The sequence below is a fragment of the Heterodontus francisci genome, chromosome 2 (genome assembly GCF_036365525.1).
Source record: "Heterodontus francisci isolate sHetFra1 chromosome 2, sHetFra1.hap1, whole genome shotgun sequence".
NCBI lineage: Eukaryota > Metazoa > Chordata > Chondrichthyes > Heterodontiformes > Heterodontidae > Heterodontus > Heterodontus francisci.
In genome coordinates this window covers 147,953,761-147,979,437 of record NC_090372.1, presented here as the reverse complement: position 1 = coordinate 147,979,437, position 25,677 = coordinate 147,953,761, and the positions used below count along the sequence as shown (strand labels likewise).

At 43.6% G+C, this 25,677-nt stretch overlaps 1 protein-coding gene across 9 annotated transcripts in view; it reads left to right on the top strand.

Moving 5' to 3' along the window:
* Positions 1-25,677, top strand: part of tbc1d5 (TBC1 domain family, member 5) — a 771,220-nt gene that overhangs the window by 463,627 nt on the left and 281,916 nt on the right. For all 9 annotated transcript variants that reach the window (XM_068011845.1, XM_068011853.1, XM_068011822.1 and 6 more), the window contains 4 exons: positions 15,790-15,892; positions 16,667-16,755; positions 21,788-21,838; positions 21,924-21,993. In XM_068011845.1, the coding sequence (XP_067867946.1) occupies positions 15,790-15,892; positions 16,667-16,755; positions 21,788-21,838; positions 21,924-21,993 (313 nt within the window). The remainder of the gene's footprint in view (positions 1-15,789; positions 15,893-16,666; positions 16,756-21,787; positions 21,839-21,923; positions 21,994-25,677) is intronic.

The following is a 25,677-nucleotide window of genomic DNA, read 5'->3' as shown; positions in this document are numbered from 1 at the left end:
AGTCTGACAGAACTGGTTTGTAACATTTTAAAAAGATGTCTATAAAAGTAATTTTGATGTTTTCTCCTTTGTTCCTTGAACTATATCGCTATTTTGTTTACTGTTTCTCCATATTGTGTTTATCTGTACGTCTCCTGTTCCTTCCTCTCTCTCCCTCTCTTCAGTCTCTATCAGTTTAATAAGCTTGTTGAAGTTTCTATGCAGTATTTATAATTCAAAGCAAACAAAAGTTGCAGTGCACTATGTAATCAGTGCAGTCTGTCATGATTTTCTGTTTTTGTGCACTCACTCACTGCCACAACTTCTGTTTGTCATTTGCACACAGTCTCCCAAAACTGAACACCTATGAATCACTGTGACTCATTAGCAGCAGCAATATTGTACACTACCACAATATGTAACCTCATGGCAGGCACATTCCTCACCCTTCTATCACCATCAAACAGAGGATCAATCCCAATTCAATGGGGAGTGGAGAAGGGCTTGCCAGGGGCAACATAAGACTTAACTTAGAATGAGACACTTTATTCTGTCTCTATTCTGTGACCTTGTCCTATCTACACCTTCTCCTTTGTTATCTCTTGCCCCACCGCCGCTTTACTTGCTTATAACCTTTTACATTTCTAATATTTGCCAGTTCTGAAGAAGGGTCACTGACCTGAAACGTTAACTCTGCTTCTCTCTCCACAGATGCTGCCAGACCTGCTGAGTATTTCCAGCATTTCTTGTTTTTAACTCCGAGGAGGAGGTGGGTCTATAAACTATTCCATCCTCACTCAGCAGGTGAATTCAAGGCTGTTTGCAATGGCGATCAGTCAAATCTGGTGAATCGATCACACTCCCAGTCTCCAGTTATTTCAGGTCACTCCATTAAAAAGCAGCTAAATGTTCTGGACACAGTCAAAGTAGGTGGCCCTGGTAACACCTCACTTGTAATTCTAAAGACCTGTCTATCAGAACCAGCCACCCCCTTTGCCAAGCTGTTGTAGTGTGATGACACTGACATCCACCAAAAATGCATCCTATCTACAAAAAGCAAGACAAATCTAACATGCCCTATCAGCCTAATTTCAATCATCAACAAAGCTATGGAAGGAGTCAATGAACCATTACTCTGCTTGCCGAAGCTCAGTTCAGGTTCTGCAAGAACCTGGCGGCTCCTGACCTCATCACAGTCTTGTTGCCAGGGAAGATATGAGAGGAACAAAAACAAGAAATGCTGGATTCACTCAGCAGGTCTGGCAGCATCTGTGGAAAGAGAAGCAGAGTTAACGTTTCGGGTCAGTGACCCTTCTTCGGAACTGACAAATATTAGAAAAGTCACAGATTATAAACAAGTGAGGTGGGGGTTGGGCAAGAGATAACAAAGGAGAAGGTGCAGATTGGACCAGGCCACATAGCTGACCAAAAGGTCACGGAGCAAAGGCAAACAATATGTTAATGGTGTGTTGAAAGACAAAGCATTAGTACAGATTAGGTGTGAATATACTGAATATTGAACATCAGCAAGTGCAAACCTGAAGAAAAACAACCTGAAAAAAACAGTGGGTAAGCAAACTGAACAAACTAAGATGAAATGAAATAAATGCAAAAAAAATTGTAAAAAATGTAAAAAGGAATGCAAAAAAAAAAGGAAGAAAAAATAACTAAAAATGACTAAAAATGAAAGTAAAGTGGGGGGCTGTCATGCTCTGAAATTATTGAACTCAATGTTCAGTCCGGCAGGCTGTAGTGTGCCTAATCGGTAGATGAGATGCTGTTCCTCGAGCTTGCGTTGATGTTCACTGGAACACTGCAGCAATCCCAGGACAGAGATGTGAGCATGAGAGCAGGGGGGAGTGTTGAAATGGCAAGCACCGGAAGCTCAGGGTCCTGCTTGCGGACTGAGCGGAGATGTTCCGCAAAGCGGTCACCCAGTCTGCGCTTGGTCTCCCCAATGTAGAGGAGACCACACTGTGAGCAGCGAAAACAGTATACTACATTGAAAGAAGTACAAGTAAATCGCTGCTTCACCTGAAAGGAGTGTTTGGGGCCTGGGATAGTGAGGAGAGAGGAGGTAAATGGGCAGGTATTACACCTCCTGCGAATGCAAGGGAAGGTGCCCTGGGACGGGGACGAGGTGGTGGGGGTAATGGAGGAGTGGACCACGGTGTCGCGGAGGGAACGATCCCTTCGGAATGCTGACAGGGGAAGGGAGGGGAAGATGCGACTGGTAGTGGCATCACGCTGGAGGTGGCGAAAATGGCGGAGGATGATCCTTTGGATATGGAGGCTGGTGGGATGAAAAGTGAGGACAAGGGGAACCCTGTCACGGTTCTGGGAGGGAGGGGAAGGGGTGAGGGTAGAGGTGCGGGGAATGGGTCGGACACGGTTGAGGGCCCTGTCAACCACAGTGGGGGGAAATCCTCGGTTGAGGAAAAAGGAGGTCATATCAGAAGCACCGTCATGGAAGGTAGCATCATCAGAGCAGATGCGTCGGAGACGGAGAAACTGGGAGAATGGAATGGAGTCCTTACAGGAGGTAGGGTGTGAAGAAGTGTAGTCGAGGTAGCTGTGGGAGTCAGTGGGCTTATAATGGATATTGGTAGACAACCTATCCCCAGAGATGGAGACAGAGAAGTCGAGGAAGGGAAGGGAAGTGTCAGAGATGGACCATGTAAAGGTGAGAGAAGGGTGGAAATTGGAAGCAAAGTTGATAAAGTTTTCTAGTTCGGGGCGGGAGCAGTTCCTTCAACTCCATGCATTTCCTTCAAGTAAAAGGTGTCGCTATGGGTACCCGCATGGGTCCTAGTTATGCCTGTCTTTTTGAGGGATATGTCGAGCATTCTTTGTTCCAGTCCTACTCAGGCCCCCTCCCCCAACTCTTTTTCTGGTACATTGATGACTGTATCGGTGCCGTTTCCTGCTCCCGCCCCGAACTAGAAAACTTTATCAACTTTGCTTCCAATTTCCACCCTTCTCTCACCTTTACATGGTCCATCTCTGACACTTCCCTTCCCTTCCTCGACTTCTCTGTCTCCATCTCTGGGGATAGGTTGTCTACCAATATCCATTATAAGCCCACTGACTCCCACAGCTACCTCGACTACACTTCTTCACACCCTACCTCCTGTAAGGACTCCATTCCATTCTCCCAGTTTCTCCGTCTCCGACGCATCTGCTCTGATGATGCTACCTTCCATGACGGTGCTTCTGATATGACCTCCTTTTTCCTCAACCGAGGATTTCCCCCCACTGTGGTTGACAGGGCCCTCAACCGTGTCCGACCCATTCCCCGCACCTCTACCCTCACCCCTTCCCCTCCCTCCCAGAACCGTGACAGGGTTCCCCTTGTCCTCACTTTTCATCCCACCAGCCTCCATATCCAAAGGATCATCCTCCGCCATTTTCGCCACCTCCAGCGTGATGCCACTACCAGTCGCATCTTCCCCTCCCTTCCCCTGTCAGCATTCCGAAGGGATCGTTCCCTCCGCGACACCGTGGTCCACTCCTCCATTACCCCCACCACCTCGTCCCCGTCCCAGGGCACCTTCCCTTGCAATCGCAGGAGGTGTAATACCTTCCCATTTACCTCCCCTCTCCTCACTATCCCAGGCCCCAAACACTCCTTTCAGGTGAAGCAGCGATTTACTTGTACTTCTTTCAATGTAGTATACTGTATTCGCTGCTCACAGTGTGGTCTCCTCTACATTGGGGAGACCAAGCGCAGACTGGGTGACCGCTTTGCGGAACATCTCCGCTCAGTCCGCAAGCAGGACCCTGAGCTTCCGGTTGCTTGCCATTTCAACACTCCCCCCTGCTCTCATGCTCACATCTCTGTCCTGGGATTGCTGCAGTGTTCCAGTGAACATCAACGCAAGCTCGAGGAACAGCATCTCATCTACCGATTAGGCACACTACAGCCTGCCGGACTGAACATTGCGTTCAATAATTTCAGAGCATGACAGCCCCCCACTTTACTTTCATTTTCAGTCATTTTTAGTCATTTTTAGTTATTTTTTCTTCCTTTTTTTTTTGCATTCCTTTTTACATTTTTTACAATCTTTTTTTGCATTTATTTCATTTCATCTTAGTTTGTTCAGTTTGCTTACCCACTGTTTTTTTCAGGTTGTTTTTCTTCAGGTTTGCACTTGCTGATGTTCAATATTCAGTATATTCACACCTAATCTGTACTAATGCTTTGTCTTTCAACACACCATTAACATATTGTTTGCCTTTGCTCCGTGACCTTTTGGTCAGCTATGTGGCCTGGTCCAATCTGCACCTTCTCCTTTGTTATCTCTTGCCCAACCCCCACCTCACTTGTTTATAATCTGTGACTTTTCTAATATTTGTCAGTTCCGAAGAAGGGTCACTGACCCGAAACGTTAACTCTGCTTCTCTTTCCACAGATGCTGCCAGACCTGCTGAGTGATTCCAGCATTTCTTGTTTTTGTTTCAGATTTCCAGCATCCACAGTATTTTGCTTTTAAGATATGAGAGGAACTGTCCTCAATATCAAGGCAGCAGTTAACTTAGTCTGGCACCAAGGATGCCTAGCAAAATTAAAGTTATTAGGGAAGCCTTCCAGTTGCTTAAGTCATACAAAGGAAATTAGTCATGGTTGTCAGAGGTCAATCATCACAGGTCCAGGATATTGCTGCAGAAGTGCTTGAGGTAGCACATTCTGTCCAACGGTCTTCAGCTGCTTCGTCAGTGACTTTCCCTTCATTGCAAGATAAGCAATGGAGCTGTTCACCAATGATTATATGGTGTTCATTGACAAATGCTCCAATAGTGAAGCAGCCCATATCAGCCTATAAAAGGATCTGGACAACAGCCAGACTTGGACTGACAAGTGGCAGGTAAATACCATCTCCAAAAATAGAAAAAAAGCGCAAGCTATCTGAACTGCAGGCACTGGTAGCCATGTGGGAGTATGATGTTGTGACGATACCGAGACCTGGCTCAAAAAAGGGCAGAGCTGAGTGCAAAATATTCCTGGATACAAGGTCAAGGAAAGATGGAAAGGAAAGAAGGGAGCATGGGTGACAGTATTGATTAAGGATATTACAGTGCTGGAGAGAGAGGATATCCTAGAGAAGTTCAAGGACAGAATCTATTTGGCTCGAGCTAAGAAACAATAGAGGCTCCCTTGCACTACTGGGTTTATTTTAAAGCCTTCCAACTAGTGAGAAAGATTTAGAGGCACAAATTTGCAAACAAATTACAGAGAGGTGCAAAAACTCTAGAGTAGTTATAATAGACTATCCTGATATGGACTGGGATAGTCATAGTGTAAAAGGCAGAGAGGGGAAGACTTTCTGAAGTGTGTTCAAGAGCATTTTCTAAAACAGTCTGTTTCCAGTCCAACGAGGAAGGAGGCATTGCTGGATCTGGTTCTGGGAAACGAGATGGGACAAGTGGATCAAGTGGTAGTAAGGGAGCATTTAGGTGACAGTGATCATAGTATCATAACATTTAAGTTAGCTCTGGAAAAGGACAAGGAACAATCCAGAGTAAAGATAGGAGGAGGGTCAACTTCATTGGGGTGAGAACAGACCTGGCCCAGGTAAATTGGAATCAAAGATTGTCAGGCAAAACTGTAATTGAACAATGGGCTACCTTTAAAGAGGAGATAGTTTGGGTACAGCCACGGTACATTCCCACGAGGGGATAGGTAAGACAAACAAAGCCAGAACTCCCTGAATGATGAAAGAGATAAAGAGTAAGATGAAGCAGAAGAAGGGTGTGTAAGACAGATGTCAGGTTTTAACACAAGTGAGAGCCAAGCTAAATATAGAAACTTCAGAGGGGAGGTGAAAAGAAAGTATGAGAAGAAACTTGCTGTCGACATAAAAGAGAATCTAAAAGTCTTCTATAGGCACAGGGTGGTAAAAGAAGGAGTAGGGAAGACTAGAGACCAAAAGGGGGATTTACGCATAGAGGCAGAGGCATGGCTGAGGTCCTAAATCAGGGTTAATGTAGAACCTTTGCATCTGTCTTTACCAAGCAACAAGATACTGCCAAAGTCATAGTAAAAGAGAAGGTAGTTAAGAAACTGGATGGGCTAAAAATTGATAAAAAGGAGGTAATAGAAAGGCTGGCTGTACTCAGAGTTGATAAGCCACCAACCGGATGAGATGCCTCCAAGGATATGGAGGGAAGTTGGGGTGGAAATTGCAGAGGCACTGGCCATACTCATCCAGTTCTCCTTAGATACAGGGATGGTGCCAGAGGACTGGAGAATTGCAAATGTTATACCCTTGTTCAGAAAAGGGTGTAAGGATCAACCCAGCAACTGCAGGCCAGTCAGTTTAACCTGTTTGTGGGAAAGCTTTTAGGAACAATAATCCGGGACAAAATTAACAGTCACTTGGACAAATGTGGATTAATTAATGAAAGCTCGCACGGATTTGTTCAGGGCAAATCATGTTTAACTAACTTGCTTGTGTTTTTTGATGAATTAACAGAGTGTTGATGATGGTAATGCTGTTGATGTAGTATACGTGCACTTTCAAAAGGCATTTGGTAAAATGTTACATGACAGGCTTGTCAGCAAAGTTGAAGCCCATAGAATAAAAGGGACAGTAGCAACATGGATACGGAATTGGTTGAGTGACAGGAAACAGAGAGTAATGTTTTTCGAACTGGAGAAGAGTAAAGAATAGTAACTTATTAGCTGCGGTCAGAGTAAGGGAGAAAGTAATAAAGCCTAAATCAGGGTTAATGTGCACGTATGTGGTTAATAAGATTGGTGAGTTACAGGCACAGACTGGCATGTGGAAATATGATGTAGCTATAACAGAGACTTGGCTCAAAGAAGGGCAAGACTGGGTATTGAATATTCCTGGAAACAAAGTGTTCAGGAAAGATAGGAAAGGGAAAAAGGGTGGTGTTATTGATTAAGGAGAGCATTGCAGTGCTGGAGGGGTTGAGGACAGAATCAATTTGGCTAGAGCTATGGCACAAAAAAGGTACAGTTACATTGCTCAGTGTTGTCTATAGGCCATCAACTAGTGAGAAGTACGTGGAGGAACAAATTACAGAGAGGTACCCAAATTATAGGGTAGTTATAATGGGGGACTTCAATTATCCAAACATAGACTGGGATAATAGTAGTGTAAAATTTTCTACAGCAGTATGTTTCTAGTCCAATGGGAAAGGAGCTACAGCTAGACCTGGTTCTTGGGAATGAGGTGGCCAAGTGGATCAAGTATCAGTCAGAGACCATTTAGGGGACCCTGATCATTGTATCATTAGGTTTAGGCTGACTATGGAAAAGGACAAAGAACATAGCAGAGTAAGAATAATTAACTGGGGGAAAAGCCAAATTCATTGGGTTAAGAACAGAGCTGGGGCGAATAAATTTGAGTCAAAGATTGCCAGGAAAAATGGTAGCTGAACAATGGGCTACCTTCAAAGAAGAGATAGTTCGGGCACAGTCAAGGTATGTTCGCTCGAAGGGGAAAGGTAGGGTAAACAAATCCAGAGTTCCCTGGATGACAAAAGAAGTAGAGATTAAGATAAAGAAGAAAAAATGTGCTTATGACAGATGCCAGGTAGAAAATACTGTTGAAAATCAGACTGAATATAGAAGGTCCAGAGGGGAAGTGAAAAAGCAAATAAGAGAAGCAAAGAGAGAGCATGAAAAGAGACTGGCAGCTAGCTTTAACATGGATCCCAAAGTTTTCTATAGACATATAAATAGTAAGAAGGTGGTAAAAGGAGGAGTTGGGCCGATTAGGGACCATAAAGGGGATTTATGTATGGAACAGAGGGCATAGCTGAGGTATTAAATGAATACTTTACATCTGTCTTTGCATGGGTTGCATCTTCTTCCTTGGTAATGTTGAAAAAGGAGGTAATTCAGACACCACACGATTTAAAATTGATAAGGAGGGTATATTACATAGGTCGTCTGTACTTAAAGTGGATAAAGCACCAGGACCGGATGAGATGCATCCAAGGATACTGAGGGAAGTAAGGGTGGAAATTGTGGAGGCACTGGCCATAAGTTTTCAGTCTTCCTTAGACTCGGGGGTGGTGCCAGAGGACTGGAGAATTGCAAATGTTACATCCTTGTTCAAAAAAAAGTGTAAAGATAAGCCCAGCAACAACAGGCCAATCAGTTTAACTTCTGTGGTGGGGAAACCTCTAGAAAAAATAATTCGGGACAAAATTAATAGTCACATGGACAAATGTCGGTTAATTATGGATTTCTTAAGGGAAAATCATGTTTAATTAACTTGCTGGAGTGTTTTGAAGAGGTAACAGCGAGGGTTGATGAGGGCAATGCAGTTGATGTGGTGTACATGGACTTTCAAAAGGCATTTGATACAGTGCCACACAACAGAGCGAAGTTATAGTTCATGGAATAAAAGGGACGGTAGCAACATGGATACAAAATTGGCTGAGTGATAAGAAACAAAGAGTAGCGGTTAATGGTGTTTTTCGGGCTGGATGAAGGTTTGTAGTGGAGTTCCCCAGGGTTCAATGTTGGGACTCTTGCTTTTCCTGATATACATTAATGACCTAGGCCTTGGTGTACAGGGCACAATTTCAAAGTATGTGAATGATATGAAACTTGGAAGCATTGTGAACTGTGAGGAGGATGGTGTAGAACTGCAAAAGGATATTGACAAGTTGGTGGAATAGGTGGATAGGTGACAGATGAGGTTCAATGCAGAGAAATGTGAAGTGATCCATTTTGTAGGAAGAACATGGAGAGACAATATAAAATTAAGGGTACAATTCGAAACACAGTGCAGGAGCCGAGGGACCTGGGTGTATATGTGCATAAGTCATTGAAGGTGGCAGGACAGGTTGAGAATGCAATTAATAAAACATACAGTATCCTGGGCTTTATTAATCGGGGCATGGAGTACAAGAGCAAGGAAGTTATTTTGAACTTTTATAAGACACCAGTTCAGCCTCAGCTGTAGTATTGCGTTCAGTTCTGGGCGCCGCACTTTAGGAATGATGTGAGGGTGTTGGAGAGAGTGCAGACAATATTCATGAGAATGGTTCCGGGGTGAAGAACTTCAGTTATGAAGATAGATTGGAGAAGTTGGGGCTGTTTTCCTTGGAGAAGAGAAGGCTGAGAGGTGATCAGATAGAGGTATTCAAAATCATGCAGGGTCTGGACAGAGTCGATAGGGGGAAACTATTCCCACTCATGAATAGATCAAGAATGAGAGGGCACGGATTTAAAGTAATGGGTAAGAGAAGCAAAAGCGACATGAGGAAAAACTTTTTCACGCAGCAAGTGGTTAAGGTCTGGAATGCACTGCCTGAGAGTGTGGTGGAGGCAGGTTCAATTGAAGCACTCAAAAGGGTATTAGCCTGTTATCTGAAAAGGAAGAACGTGCAGGGGTACAGGGAGAAGGCACTAAGTGAATTGCTTGTTCAGAGAGCTGGTGCAGACACGATGAGCCAAATGCCCTTCCTCTGCGCTGCAGCAATTCTGTGATTCTGTATAGAGTGGGGTTCCCCAGGGATCGGTGTTGGGGCCCCTGCTTTTCTTGATCTGTGTTAATGATCTAGACTTGGATGTGCAGGGCACAATTTAAAAATTTGCAGATGACACTAAACTTTCAAGTATTGTCAATTCTGAGTGATAGACTTCACGAGGACATAGACTGGTGGAATGGGCAGACACGTGGCAGATGAAATTTAATGTAAGGAAGTATGAAGTGATTAATTTTGGTAGGAAGAAAGTGGAAATGCAATATAAAATAAAGTCGGGTGTTGGAGCTGAGGGACCAGGTGATATATATGTGCTCAAATTGTTGAAATTGGCAAGACAGGTTGAAAAAGCGGTTTGTGAGGCATACGTGTTTCTGGGCTTTATAAATAGAGGCATAGAGTACAAAAGCAAGGAAGTTATGGTGAATCTTTATAAAACACTGGTTTGGCCTCAAGTGGGGTATTGTGTCCAATTCTGGGCACTGCACTTTAGGAAGGACGTGAAGGCATTGAAGAGAGTGCAGAAAAGATTTACGATAATGGTTCCAGGGATGAGGGACTTCAGTTACGTGGATAGATTGGAAAAGGTGGAGTTGTTCTCCTAAGAGAAGAGAAGGTTGAGAGAAGATTTGATAAAGGTGCTCAAATTCATGAGAGAGAGGGAAAGAGAGAGAGGGGGAAGTGAGAGAGGAGGAAAGGGGGTGGAATGAGAGCGGGGGAAGAGGGAGGGGGGAGAGAGACACAGAGAAGGTTCACTAATGTCCTTCAGCGAAGGAAATCTGCTGTCCTTATCAGGGCTGGGCTACATGTGACTCCAGACCAACAGCAATGTGGTTGACTCTTAACTGCTCTCTGAAATGGCCTAGCAAGCCACTCAGTTGTAACTCACCGCTTCAAAGTCTATAAGAAATGAAACCAGATGGACCACCCGGCATTGACCTAGGCACCAGAAACGCCAATGGAAAACCCAGCCCTATCGACTCTGTAAAGTCCTCCTTACTAACATCTAGGGGCTTGTACCAAAGTTGGGGGAGCTGTCCCACAGACTAGTCAAGCAACAGCCAGACATAGTCATACTCACTGAATCGTATCTTACAATGTCCCAGACAGCACCATCACCATCCCTGGGTATTTCCTGTCCCACCAGCAGGACAGACCCGGCAGAGGTGGCAGCACAGTGGTACACAGTCAGGAGGGAGTTGCCCTGGGAGTCCTCAACATCGACTCTGGACCCCATGAAGTCTCATGGCATCGGGTCAAACATGGGCAAGGAAACCTGCTGATTACCACCTATCGCCCCCCTCAGCTGATGAATCAACCCTCCTTCATGTTGAACAACATTTTGAGGAAACACTGAGGGTGGCAAGGGCGCAGAATGTACTCTGGGTGGGGGACTTCAATGTCCATCACCAAGAGTGGCTTGGTAGCACCACTACTGACCAAGCTGGCCGAGTCCTAAAGGACATAGCTGCTTGACTGGGTCTGCGGCAGATGGTGAGGGAACCAACAAGAGGGAAAAACATACTTGACCTCGTCCTCACCAGTCTGCCTGCTGCAGATGCATCTGTCCATGACAGTATTGGTAGGAGTGACCACCGCACAGTTCTTGTGGAGACAAAGTCCCATCTTCACATTGAGGATACCGTCCAGCGTGTTGTGTGGCGCTCTCACTGTGCTAAATGGGATAGATTTCGAACAGATCTAGCAATGCAAAACTGGGCACCCGTGAGGCACTCTGGACCATCAACAGCAGCAGAATTGTACTCGACCACAATCTGTAACCTCCTGGCCCAGCATATCCCTCACTGTACCATTACCATTAAGCCGAAGGACCAACCCTGGTTCAATGAAGAGTGCAGAAGGGCATGCCAGGAGCAGCACCAGGCATACCTCAAAATGAGGTGTCAACCTGGTGAAGCTACAACCCAGGACTACTTGCGTGCCAAACAGCGTAAGCAGCAGGCGATAGACAGAGCTAAGTGATCCCACAACCAACGGATTAGATCTAAGCTCTGTAGTTCTGCCACATCCAGTCGTGAATGGTGGTGGAAAATTAAACAATTAACAGGAGGAGGTGGCTCCACAAATATGTCCATCCTCAATGATGGGGGAGCCCAGCTAAAGGCCTGCTTGGGTCTGCAAATGAGACCCGACCTGAGCCTGACAGAACTCCATCCAACCCGAACCAGACTCGGCCAGAGTCCTTCCATTTTTTCCCGCGCCCGACCCGACCATCAGTTAACTTACCTTCTGTTTTTCACTTTGTTCCTTACTTGCACAAGCTTAAAATAACTGTAACAAAACCACCTTTAAAGTCCAAAAAGTAAACTAACATTAGAATCACTTATCTGAGGAGGTGATGGAGTGTGTCCAATCCGGCCCGAATGACCTGAACCCGACACATGTCATCGGGTACCGACGGGTTCGGGTCGGTAGCAGGCCTTTAAGCCCAGCACGTCAGTGCAAAAGATAAGGCTGAAGCATTTACAGTAATCTTCAGTGCTGAGTGGATGATCCCTCTCTGCCTCCTTCCGAAGTTCCCAGCATCACAGATGGCAGTCTTCAGCCAATTAAATTCACTCCGTGTGATATCAAGAAACACCTGAAGGCACTGGATACTGCAAAGGCTATGGGCCTGACAATATTCCAACAATGCTACTAAAGACCTGTGCTCCAGAACTTGCCGTGCCCCTAGCCAAGCTAGTACAGCCAATACAGCTACAACACTGCATCTACCCGGAAATATAGAAAATTGCCCAGGCATGTCCTGGACACAAAAAGCTGGACAAATCCAACCATTACCGCCCTATCAGTCTACTCTTGATCATCAGTAAAGTGATGGAAGGTGTCACTGACAGTGCTATCAAATGGCACTTGCTTAGCAATAACCTGCTCAATGACACTCAGTTTGGGTTCCTCCAGGGCCACTCAGCTCCTGACCTCATTCCAGCCTTGGTCAAAACATGGGCAAAAGAGCTGAACTCGTGAGGTGAGGGTGACTGTCCTTGACATCAAGGCAGCTTTTGATTTAGTATGGCATCAAGGAGCCCTAACAAAGCTGGAGTCAATGGAAATTAGAGGGAAAACTCTCCACTGGTTGGAGTCATACCTAGCACAAAAGAAGATTGTTGTGTTTGTTGGAGGTCAATCATCTCAGCTCCAGGACATCACTGCAGGAGTTCCTCAGAGTAGTGTCCGAGGCCCAACTATCAGCTGCTTCATCAATGACCTTGCTTCAATCATAAGGTCAGAAGTGGGGATGTTCGCTGCTGATTGCACAATGTTCAGCACCATTCGTGTCTCCTCAGATACTGAAACAGTCCATGTCAAAATGCAGCAAGCCTGGTCAATATCCAGGCTTGGGCTGATGAGTGGCAAGTAACATTCGCGCCACACAAGTGCCAGGCAATGACCATCTCCACAAGAGAGAATCTAACCATCTCCCCTTGATATTCAATGTCATTATGATGGCTGAATCCCCCACTGTCAACATCCCGGGAGTTATCATTGACCAGAAACTGAACTGGAGTAGCCATATTAACATCGTGGCTACAAGAGCAGGTCAGAGGCTAAGAATCCTGCGGTAACTCACCATCTGACTCCCCAAAGCCTGTCCACCATCAACAAGGCACAAGTCACGAGTGTGATGGAATACGCTCCACTTGCCTGGATGGGTGCAGCTCCAACAACACTCAAGAAGCTCAACACCATCCAGGACAAAACAGCCCACTTGATTGGCACCCCATCTACAAACATTCACTCCCTCCACCACCGACGCACAGTGGCAGCAGTGTGTACCATCTACAAGATGCACTGCAGCAAGGCTCCTTAGACAGCACCTTCCAAACCCACGACCTCTACCAACTAGAAGGACAAGGGCAGCAAATGCATGGTAACACCACCACCTGCAGGTTCCCCTTCACGCCACACACCATCCTGACTTGGAACGAGATCGTCATTCCTTCACTGTCACTGGGTCAAAGTCCTGGAGCCTTCCTAACAGCACTGTGGGTGTACCTACCCCACATGGACTGCAGTGGTTCAAGAAGGCAGCTCACCACCACCTTCTCAAGGGCAATTAGGGATGGGCAATAAATGCTGGCCTGGCCAGTGACGCCTACATCCTGTAAATGAATAAAAAAAGAGAGGAAGAGAAAGACAGAGAAGGGGAGGGGTGAGAGATAGGGGGAAGGGAGGAGAGAGAGAAGGGGACATGGGTAGGGGAGAGAGAGGCAAGTGAGAGAGGGAGAAAGAAGGGGAGGGGAGAAAGCGAGAGGTGGAGGGAGGAGAGAAAGAGGGGGAAAGATAGAAAGAATGGGAGAAAGGGGGAGAGATGGGGTTTAGGGGAGAGGCAGTGGGGGAAGAGAGAGGGGAGAGGGATGGACACAGAGGGGTGAGAGATGGACACAGAGGAGAGAAAGAGATCAACATCACTCCTGACAGACGGACATCTATCTGGATTCTCCACATTGCTACATCAAGTGTGTGGGCAGACATTGACTACTTGTGCAAGCAAATCAATGCCAGGTATCTCACTAAATAGGGAGAAATGTGTTTTAAATAAGATTGTGCTTTGATGGCATTAGGTTGGCTATACACTTACCCCCATGCCAATGGCTGAGTCAATAATTTTGTCAAATACCTGTGGTGCAACATGTTGATGCTTCCCCCAGTTTACTTCAACAACACTTTGCAACCTCCACCATCAAGAAGGACACGCAAAGAAATGTCACGGAAACACCAGCATTTCCAAGTTCCTGTCCAAGCCACATGCAGTCCTGTTTCCGACAAATTACATAGAATGTACAGCACAGAAACAGGCCATTCGTCCCAAGCAGTCCATGCCAATGTTTATACTTCACTCGAGCCTCCTCCCATCTTTCCTCATCTAACTTCATCATCATAACCCCCTCTTCCCTTCTCCCTAATATGCTTATCTAGCTTGCCCTTAAATATGTTAATACTATTTACCTCAACAACTCGCTGTGGTAATGAGTTTCACATTCATACCACTCTCTAGCTAAAGAAGTTTCTTATGAATGCCCTCCTCCTCCTCTGCTGTGTTGAAATAGTAGAATTGCTTACCTAACACTATTGCAACAAGGACCACAACAGCTCAAGAACTTGGCCCACCACCACCTTTGTAGGGCAATAAATGCTGTGTTATCACTGTTGTTAATATCCTGAGAACAATTTTTTTTAAATGAGGAACAGGTAAGGACAAAATGCTCTCTCTAGTAATGTACCATATACCATACATGTTTTTGGCACTCAAAGAATTCAACAGAGTTGTGGGGCAGAATTTTCCTGGCCCCCAGGGTAGCCAGATGGGAGGTGGGGCAGAAAATAGCGGGGCGCCAGGTCGGGACAGCTCCCCAATGTAACCCTGCCACTCGGGAAGTTTCCCAGCTGCCTGATGAATGGAGGCAGATAGCCAATCTGCATTTTTAAGGCCCCAATTAGGGGCCATTTAGAGTGCACACCAGCATTTTGCCAAAGGTGGAGCAGCCTCCCACCGTGTGCAGAGGCCACCAGCTTAATGGAGGTGACCTCCCTGCGACAGTCCAGGGCAGAGTGGCGGGTATCATTGGAGCCAGAGGCTTCATGGCCCAAAAAGGGGACCGCCAGCAGGAAAGGCCACCCACATGGCCCCAACAAGCCATCTAGAGGGGTTTCCCCTCCAATAAGAGGAGTCTGCTTGCTTGGCCCCTCAGAAATTTTATTTCAAACATACCCCTCCTTGGGCAGTTCCATATTGAGGCAGTTCCATTCTCTCGATCTTCCTGCCTTCCTTAGCAATGCCCATCTCTCCCAGTGAGGCTGCTGAGGCTTCAGAGTTGCCAGCCCTCTGATTGGCCAGCAGCATCAGGTGCCTGCCCACCATCTTAATTGGACGGCAAGGTTGGAGGCAACCAATTAGCAGGCCACCTCCAGGAATATCGCTGTGCTGGCCTCACTACCTGCAGGTGCAGGCTCAGGAGCCCCATTTGGTCCCAGTGTCGGGGTCCTGAAGCCCGCAGGAAAATCCTGTCCATTGCCTCTGGAAGAGGAGAAAACACCAAGTTAATTTGTCTGATTATCTTAAACAGGTGGAAATTAATTTTCAAAATTTACAAACATTTATTTAATATATCTTAGACAAAATTGTAATTGGCTATTTTAATTTTCATTTCAAATTAGTTTTCAGTTCAAATAGAATCGCAAGGAGATCATAATGTTAACAAAAGGTAGCTTGATGGTATTGCTAAAAATGGCCTGCATGGTGGAGACAAAAGGAACAACATTTCTTTAGATGATATGCATCAACAGCTGCTTTAATAACTGAAATGTTGTGTCTTTCAGGTTTCCTGAAATGCAGTATTTCCAACAGGAAAGTGTGAGGCAGATTTTGACAGATATCCTGTTTTGTTATGCGAGAGAAAATGAGCAGCTGCTTTACAAGCAGGTAATGAAATGCCGTACAGGTTTGGTTGAATAATTAAGCAGTTTAAAATTGGACTGTAAGAAGAAGTGTCTTGTGACATTTACTAAGAATAAATATGCATTCATTCTGGGCATAACATTCTGTCCCCAAAGCATTTAAGTCTGCTGCAAGTTACACATTGCATATGTTTTAGTGTTCTGTTCTAGTAGATTTTTATCGGAAAAAACCTTTATGCACTGAAGAGTTAGTGATTTTCACGTTAATGTTTTAATTATTCTGTCTTTCCCCAAATGTGTTTCTATCTGTAGAGTTGCCTGCCTTTAAATTATAAAGCAAGAGCGTACTTTACATTTTTTAATGTTCAAGTGCAGGCTACAGGAGGTGAAATCCATAATTAATTGTTCACTTACCATGACAATTAAATTTGAAAATCATATATTATCATTTTTAGGATAACTTTGGTACATAAATAGGATTAAAGTGAAATAATTATGTGATTTGTAAGCCATATACCATGCCAAATTTTAAAATGTTTCAAAAGCAGAAAATGTCAAGAGTGCATAGCAGCTCCATCAGCACCTGTAAAGAGAAAAGACAGGATAACATTTTAGGTGTAGTACTCTTGCACCTATCTGGTCTGCATGTTTCATGCACTTTGTAAATTCAAGGAGCCTTTGAGGTAACTCCATTTTAATATCACTGATCTCATTTTCCAGAGTACACATTTTATCATTTAATTTGATTAATAAGAATGATGCAGCTCAGTTGATTTTTTGTGTGCTGCTAATGTTTCAGGGCATGCATGAACTACTGGCTCCCCTTGTCTTCATTCTACACTGTGATCACCAAGCCTTCTCACATGCCAATGAAACAGCAAATCCAAGGCAAGTTTTATCTATATGAACACAGAAAGTGCTGGAAATATTCAGCAGGTCTGGCAGCATCTGTGGAGAGAGAAGCAGAGTTAACATTTCAGGTCAGTGACCTTTCATCAGAACTAGTTCACCAGTTCTGACGAAAGGTCACTGACCTGAAACATTAACTCTGCTTCTCTCTCCAATGATGCTGCCAGACCTGCTGAGTATTTCCGGCACATTCTGTTTTTATTTCAGATTTCCAGCATACGCAGTATTTTGCTTTTATCTATACAAGTTCGAGATGTTTGTAAATTGTTTAGTTTTAAGTTCAAGTCAATCTGAATTACACCTTATGCAGAATATAGATCAACCCACAAGAGAGTCTATGCTAGTTGAGGAAGAGGGTGGTGCATTAACTACAATTGCTAGTGCTGGATTATCAAGGCTTTACAAACGTATTGTCGGAATAGCATGATGCAACTTTTTCATTCTTGTCTTTCATTTAGAGGAGAGATAATATGGGCTGAGATGAAGGGTGTTTTCCTCTACATCGCAAGCACATCTGCTACAAATCTAAATGCAATTGGTATTGTGGATTCTGGAAGATAACTGTTGGCAAGAGATAGGGAAGGGAAAACGAGAGTAAAAGTTACAAAAGCAAAGCTCTATATCAAAAATTGTTCTATCATCACTTCAGTTACGAAGCCAGTGTTGCTGACTGACCACAATCTTTTTGTCACTGCATTTTTCATGTACGTAAATGAAAATGGTATGAGACAACTGGATTGTTCAATAACACTACCACACAGTTGCTACTCAGTGTTGAATCGTTGTTAATATACAGTGGTGTACTCACAACAAGAAAATCCAAGCTTGGACTTCAGTCTTGACTAACGTTCCAAAGTCTAAATTAGGGTTACTGTGCGTGTATGTGAATATGTGGAGTGTGGTTAATATGATTGGTAAGTTACAGGCTCAGATTACCATGTGGAAATATGTTGTGGCTATAACAGAAACTTGGTTCAAAGAAGGGCAGGACTGGATATTAAATATTTCTGGATACAAGGTATTCAAGAAAGATAGGAAAGGAAGGAAAGGGAAGAGGTGGCAGTATTGATTAAGGAGAGCATTACATTGCTGGAGATAGAGGATGTCCCAGAGGGGTTAAGGACAGAATCTATTTGGCTAGAGCGAAAGAACAAAAAAGGTGCAATTACAATTCTCAGTGTAGTCTATAGGCCGCCAACTAGTGGGGATCAAATTTGCAAGGAAATTACAGGGAGGTGCAAGAATTATAAAGTAGTTGTAATGGACGACTTCAATTATCCAAATATAGACTGGGATAGTAGCAGTGTAAGGGCGGAGAGGGACAAGAGTTCCTAGAGTGTGTTCAGGAAAATTTTCTACAGTATGTTTCCAGTCCAACAAGAAAGGGGGCACTGCTGGATTTGGTTCTTGGGAATGAAGTGGGCCAAATAATGATCATTGTATCATAAGGTTTAGGTTCTAAGGAAAAGGACAAGGAGTAATCCAGAGTAAGAATAATTAACTGGTGGAAAGTCAGCTTCAATGGGGTAAGAATGGATCTGACCAAGATAAATTGGAGACTGCCTTTGAAGAAGAGATAGTTAGCGCACAATCAAGGTATATTCCCATGAAGGGGAAAGGTAGGGCAAACAAATCCAGAGCTTCCTGGATGACAAAAGAGATAGCGATTATGATGAAGAAGAAAAAGTGTACTTGTGGCAGATGTCAAGTGGATAATACAATTGAGAACCACTAAATATAGAAGGTTCAGAGGGGAAGTGAAAAAGCAAATAAGAGAAGCAAAGAAAGAGTATGAAAAGAGACTGGCAGCTAGCATTAAAGGGAATCCAAAGTCTTCTATAGGCATACAAATAGTAAAAGGGTGGTAAAAGGAGGAGTGGGGCCTATTAGGGACTAAAAAGGGGTTTACCCATGGAGGCAGAGGGTATTAAATGTATATTTTGCATCTGTCTTTACCAAGGAAGAAGGTGCTGTGCAGGTCATGGTGAAAGAGAAGGTAATTCAGACACTTCAAGGGTTTAAAATTGATCAGGAGGAGATGCATACAAGGATATTGAGGGAAACGCGAGTGGAAATTGAGGAGGCACTGGCCATAATTTTTCAGTCTTCCTTAGACTTGGATGATGCCACAGGAGAATTGCAAATGTTACACCCTTGTTCAAAAAAGGGTGTAAAGATAAGCCCAGCAACTACAGGCCAGTCAATTTACCCTCTGTGGTAGGGAAGTTTCTAGAAACGATAAATCAGGACAAAATTAATAGTCATCTGGGTGAATGCAGGTTAATTAAGGAAAGCCAGCACAGATTTGTGAAGGGTAATTTGTGTTTAACTAACTTGCTGGAGTTTTTTGATGAGGTAACAGAGAGGGTTGATGAGGATAATGCTGTTGAAATAGTGTACATGGACTTCCAAAAGACATTTGATAAAGTGCCGCACAACAGCCCTGTGAGCAAAGCTATATCTCATGGAATAAAAGGGACAGTAGCAACATGGATACAAAATTGGCTGAGTGACAGGAAACAGAGAGCAGTGGTTAATGGATTTTTTTGGACTGGAGGAAGGTTGGTAGTGGAGTTCCTCTGAGGTCAGTGTTAGGGCTCTTGCTCTTGCTGATGTATATTAATGACCTAGACCTTGGTGTACAGGGCACAATTTCAAAATTTGCAAATTATACAAAACATGAAAGCATTGTGAACTGTGAGGAGGATAGTATAGAACCTCAAAAACACACAGGTTGGTGGAATGGGGCGGACAAGTGGCAGATGAAATTTAATGCAGTGCAGTGTGAAGTGATTCATTTTAGTAGGAAGAACATAGGGGGACAATATAAAATAAAGGGTGCAATTCTAAAGAGGGTGCAGGAGCTGAGGAACCTGGTTGTATCTGTGCATAAATCATTGCAAGTGGCAGGACAGGGTGAGAGACCAGTTAATAGAGCAGGCAGCATCCTAAGCTTTATTAATAGAGGCATAGAGTACAAAAGCAAGGAAGTTCTGGTTCAGCCTCAACTGGAGTATTGCATCCACTTCTGGACACCACACTTCAGAAAAGATAAGTGGCAAGTAACATTCACGCCAGACAATGACCATCTCCAACAGGAGAGAATCTAACCATCTCCCCTTGACATTCAATAGCATTACGATCACTGAAGCCCTCACTATCAACATCCTGGGGGTTACCATTGACCAGAAACTGAACTGGAGTAGCCATATAAATACAGTGGCTACAAGAGCAGGTCAGAGGCTAGGAATCCTGTGGCGAGTAACTCACCTCCTGACTCCCCAAAGCCTGTCCACCATCTACTAGGCACAAGTCTGGAGTGTGTTGGAATACTCTCCACTTGCCTGGATGAGTGCAGCTCCAACAACACTCAAGAAGCTCAACACCATCCAGGACAAAGCAGCCCGCTTGATAGGCTTGATACCCCATGCACAAACATTCACTCCCTCCACCACCGACGCACAGTGGCAGCAGTGTGTACCATTTACAAGATGCTCTGCAACAGGCAAACACGAGGGGACATAGCTTCAAGTTGAGGGGTGATAGATATAGGACAGATGTGAGAGGTAGTTTCTTTACTCAGAGAGTAGTAAGGGCGTGGAACGCCCTGCCTGCAGCAGTAGTAGATTCACCAACTTTAAGGGCATTTAAGTGGTCATTGGATAGACATATGGATGAAAATGGAATAGTGTAGGTCAGATGGTTTCACAGGTCGGCGCAACATCGAGGGCCGAAGGGCCTGTACTGCGCTGTAATGTTCTAATTCTAATGCACCAAGGCCCCTTAGACAGCACCTTCCAAACCCGTGACCTCTACCACCTAGAAGGACAAGGGCAGTAAATGCATGGGAACGCCACCACCTGCAAGTTCCCCCCCCAAGCCGCACACCATCCTGACTTGGAACTATATTGCCGTTCCTTCATTGTCACTGGGTCAAAATCCTGGAACTTCTTTCCTATCAGCACTGTGGGTGTACCTACCCCACATGGACTGCAGCAGTTCAAGAAGGCAGTTCACTACCACCTTTTCATGGGCAATTAGGGATGGGCAATAAATGCTGGACTAGCCTGCGATGCCCACATCCCCATGAATAAATAACAAAAAAAATGTGAAGCCATGAGAGAGAGTTCAGAAAAGGTTCACAAGTATGGTTCCAGGGATGAGGAGCTTCAGTTACGTGGATAGATGGAAGAAATTAGAACTGTTTTCCTTGGAGAAGAGAAAGCTGAGAGGAGATTTGATAGAGGTTTTCAAAATCGTGAGGCGTCTGGACAGAGTAGATAGGGAGAAACTGTTTCCATTGGTGGAAGGATCAAGAACAAGAGGGCACAGATTTAAAGTAATTGGCAAAAGAAGCAATGGCGACATAATTAACTTTTTCATGCAGTGTGTTGTTAGGACCTGGAATGCACAGTCTGAGAGTGTGATGGAGGCAGGTTCAATTAAGGTATTGAAGAGGCAAATGGATTGTTATCTGAAAAAGGAAGAATGTGCAGAGCAACAGGGAGAAGGTGGGGAGTGGCACTAGGTGAATTGCTCCTTTGGAGAGTCAGCACAGACATGATGGGCTAAATGGCCTCCTTTTGTGCTGTAACAATTCTGTGATTCTGTAGGTTTGCTGTGGTGGCGATAGATTTTTGGATAATGAGAAAACATCTAAAATGAGGTTATTGTTGCTGGCATACTTGAACAAACTGTATTGAATCTGGGTTGGATCCCACCATTCCAAACAAAGTAAGTGGAATGAATGCATGGGCTGCTTTTAGGACAGGGGGAGGGAGAATTCTTTTTTTTTAATCTAAAAATAAACATGTCAATTTTATTTTCTTTGTGAAAAATTGATCTTAGTATTTGTAATTATAAAGGATGATTACACAGAGCTATTTTTGTTGAGGCCCAATGTAAATACTTAAGATTTTGGCAGTTTTTATAGGTAAAGCAGTAAACACAGCTGGATATATTGGTGTAGAAAGGAATATTTAACTAATTTTTCAGATTTATACCTCCACAGTGAAGAAATGAAAGCTCTCCTCAATCCTGAGTTCTTGGAACATGATGCTTAGTAAGTTAAGAAATAATATCTTTTTTTTGTTATTACTATTGTTTTGCTTGTGGTTATGTTGAAACTTCTCTTCTTATCACTTCAGTGCAATGTTCTCACAACTTATGGACACTGCAGAACCATGGTTTTCAAGTTTTGAAAGAGAAATAAGAAAGGTATGCTCATCTTGATTATCAGGTTATGATAAATTGAAGGGTTTTAATTATCTTATGTACATTTTCCTCACAAGAGTTACTTAACATAAAACGACTTAATTTCTTTTAATTTTCTGTGAATGGGCTGACTCTTACCCTCACCACAATCACACTCATTGTCCATGTGGATATCCGGAGGTTCTAGTGGGTGCATTAAAGCTTTATTTATTTATTATGTATTCAGAAATATGTTTTAAATTTGCTGTGCAATTAAATACTATCGTTCTGGTCAAATATATTAGCTATACTCCCAGTTTCAGTTCTCTTTAAAAGAACAGTCCACACTAATAATCATAATATTTCTGATCGAAACCAGTTCTTTCATTCTCTGGTGAATATAATTGCAGGAAATACGTTAACATTTCATCGTGGGAAGAGAAAGAGGCAGGATAATTGGGAAGTTTGGTGTAGACTACATGAGCAAATTTTGTCTTTACAGTGTTATGAAGGTGCTTCCATTATTAATATTTTTTTGAGGACATGTGTTTAAAAGATTGTGAAAATTGGTTCATTTGGAAGACTGTGGAGATGCCTGGATTTGTTTTTTCTTAAAGGTTACTGGAAGGGCACTTTGGATTTTTTTTTTAAAACACTGGAAGAGACAATGAAGGGCTAAATAAACATAAGAAGCCTTGCTGGCTATTAGAGTTGTTTACAGAGAAGTCACATGTCTAGGTTTATGGTTGTCAGGAGGTTTTGGCTTTCTGATTTGTACCTGAGTGGTTTGAATGCTCAGTTGTGTATCCTGCTGAGAGAGAAGCCACCCAACTCATCCTTTTCCACCTGCTTTGAAAAATCTTCTGAGAATCCAGTGTGATAGCCGAAACCACTCATGCAATAATTCTCCCGAAAAGCCTGCAAGACTACTCCTCGACGCCTCCTGAACAGAACCGCTCCAGAAAGATCCCAGTGACAACCGTCTACGTGTACCTGGACGCCAGACCAAAGGCCATCTGGAACATTCCATATCTTATCCTTTTTCTTCAAGAATTGAAAATAACTTGGCCAAAGTAATTTTCGTTAAATTGGTCTCTGCAGAGTTAGTTTTTCATTTCTCTTCATTTTTTTCCTTTAACCGGTTATGTGTGTTTGTGTGTGCAAGTTAGGTTATTTTAGAAGGGTAGATATTTATACTTTGACATGTTAATAAGCTTTGCATCTTTATTGAATACGTCTTGTTTTACAATAAATTAACAATTTTGTTATTTATTAAAGAAATCTGGTTGGCAGATTTTATTCTGAAACTAATATAGATAAAGAATATAATTGGCCGTATTGGTAACTTGGTAAAACATTTAAACATACGTTGTGACCAGTGGATTAGTGGAACTAGAGAGAGAGAGAGACAGTGCATTCCTCCAACCTTGGTCCTAACAACAGTCATTAGTATTTTAAAACTGGGAGTTTGCGGTCTTCTATTCAGGGACCAAAAGGAGAAGTGGTCTTCAGAATTGCCAGTGACAATCATCGAAATAAATGTTTTGTTCAGGAGCAGCTGCAACATAGGGAATTCATAATGAAGAAAAGAATTATCTTCTGTTATAAGCTGAAATTTGATTTCTTCGAGTGGAAGTGTGCTGACTTGTATTATATCCTGTACATTCTTTTAATATTTGAAATGGATACTATCATATCGATGGAGAAGGAGGAAAATGAAGAGAAAACACGAATGGTCCATGAGGGTGATTGAGCCAGGTTTGACGGTGTGTGGAATGCAGTGTTTTTGTAAAGATTGTGATGGATTTGTGTGTTCCAAGTTACAGTAATAGAAAATTAGCATTTGCAGGTATTAATCTAGGCCAGAAGTATAAAAGTATAGTAATAGTACTGAAGGAACTTTGAAACACAAAATCTATTATGTGGACTACTGTAAAGTAATTCAAGTTGGAATAGAAATATATACACAATGAAACAAAGAACGATCTAAGTACAATTATTCAACATTCAATGAAAGTGTCCAATTCCTGTGAACTTGGTATTAACAAGGCTAATCAGATGGTATTCATTTCTGGGACATTTCATTATAAGCCAAAGATTAATCATATGACTATAAGATTGGAAAGCAGAGGTCAGCATTTAATATTTATTTTGTCCAATCTATATTATGTGTTGTAAGTACTTCTGGGGTCAGAAGGAAATTCTGTAAAGATTATGTTGGACAGACCTTAGAATAGAATAGAGAAAACAGTACATCAGTAGTAGTAGTAGTACACATCCGTCCGTCTCAGAAGACGATAAACTGCGCCCGGAGTATATGTTGCTTCTGAGTTGAACATCGCCTGTTGTGGCTGAAGAGGCCAACTCGTGAGTGGCAACCCCTTCCACAGCTGGCACAGAGGTCAACTGATGCTTTTTTTATTCCGCCGGTTTTCTTTTCTGCCGTCTGGTCATTTCTTTTGTCCTCTGCTTTTTCCACGCCATTCCTAACTGCCATTCTCCAGCAACTCTGGTCAGCAGCAAGGACGTCCCAACCATCAACACTGTCAACTTGAGGTCTTGCTTGCAGACATTCTTGTATTGCAGATGTGGGTGACCTGTTGGTCTAGTGCCAATAGCAAGCTCGCCATAGAACTTGTCTTTGGGGATGCGGCTGTGATCCATTTGGCGCACGGGTCCCAGCCAACAGAGTTGCAGCTGACACAAGGGCAAACATGCTGGGGATACCTGCACACTGATGTACTGCTGTAATTGGCACTCTATCCTGCTAGGAGAGGCCCAAAATCTGTCTGAGGCAGCAGAGTTGGAAGCTATCAGCTGCTTTTCTTGGCTTGCATAAGTTGTCCGTGCTTCGGTGCTAAAAAGGAGGGTGCTGAGAGCACAAGCCTGGTACATGCGGAATTTTGTATTTTCGATTGTCTTCTCAACTTGGACATGGCAGTTTTGGCATCAAGGGACAGGTTGCTGGTGATTGTTGATCCAAGGTATGTGAAGCTGTTGACAAACTTCCAAGTGAAGTTGTCGATGTTGGTGGAAGACGATAAACTGCGCCCGGGGTATATGTTGCTTCTGAGTTGAACATTGCCTGTTGTGGCTGAAGAGGCCAACTCTGGCCCATAACCTTGGTCTTTCTGACACTGATCATCAGTTGAAACTCCTTGCAGGCTGGGAGAACCGATCCACAAGCTGCTGCATGTGAACTACATTATGGGATGTCAGTGCAACGTCATCGGCAAACAGCAACTCACTGACTAGAACTTCATGCACATCTTATTTGGAAGTAATGACATAGGTCTAAATGGCCCTTCCTCTTTATTTTGTGATCGCTTTTTCCAATGAAAGAGAGGAAAGATACCTCAGTTTAGAAAGGAGTATAGACCAGAGGGAGCAGACTGGAAATGTTCAGTATCACAAGGAAGGCTTGTAGCAATCCTTAGGAAGTTGAAGGTAAACAAGGCCCTAGGCTCTCTCAATTTGGATCCAAGAGTACATTTGGAGTTTATTGAGGAGATGGTAAATTCCCTCACTGACACATTTCAAAGCTCATTGTAATCAGGTAACATATTAATAGTTTGGAAAATAAATGAGCAAGGAATGAACTCTCAAATTAGAGGCTTGTGAGTCATGCCTCAATCATGCAGAAAGTGTTGAGAGTGGAAAGTGGTTGCGAATGAAAGCTCATAGGCTTTTTTTTTATTTTTGGCACTG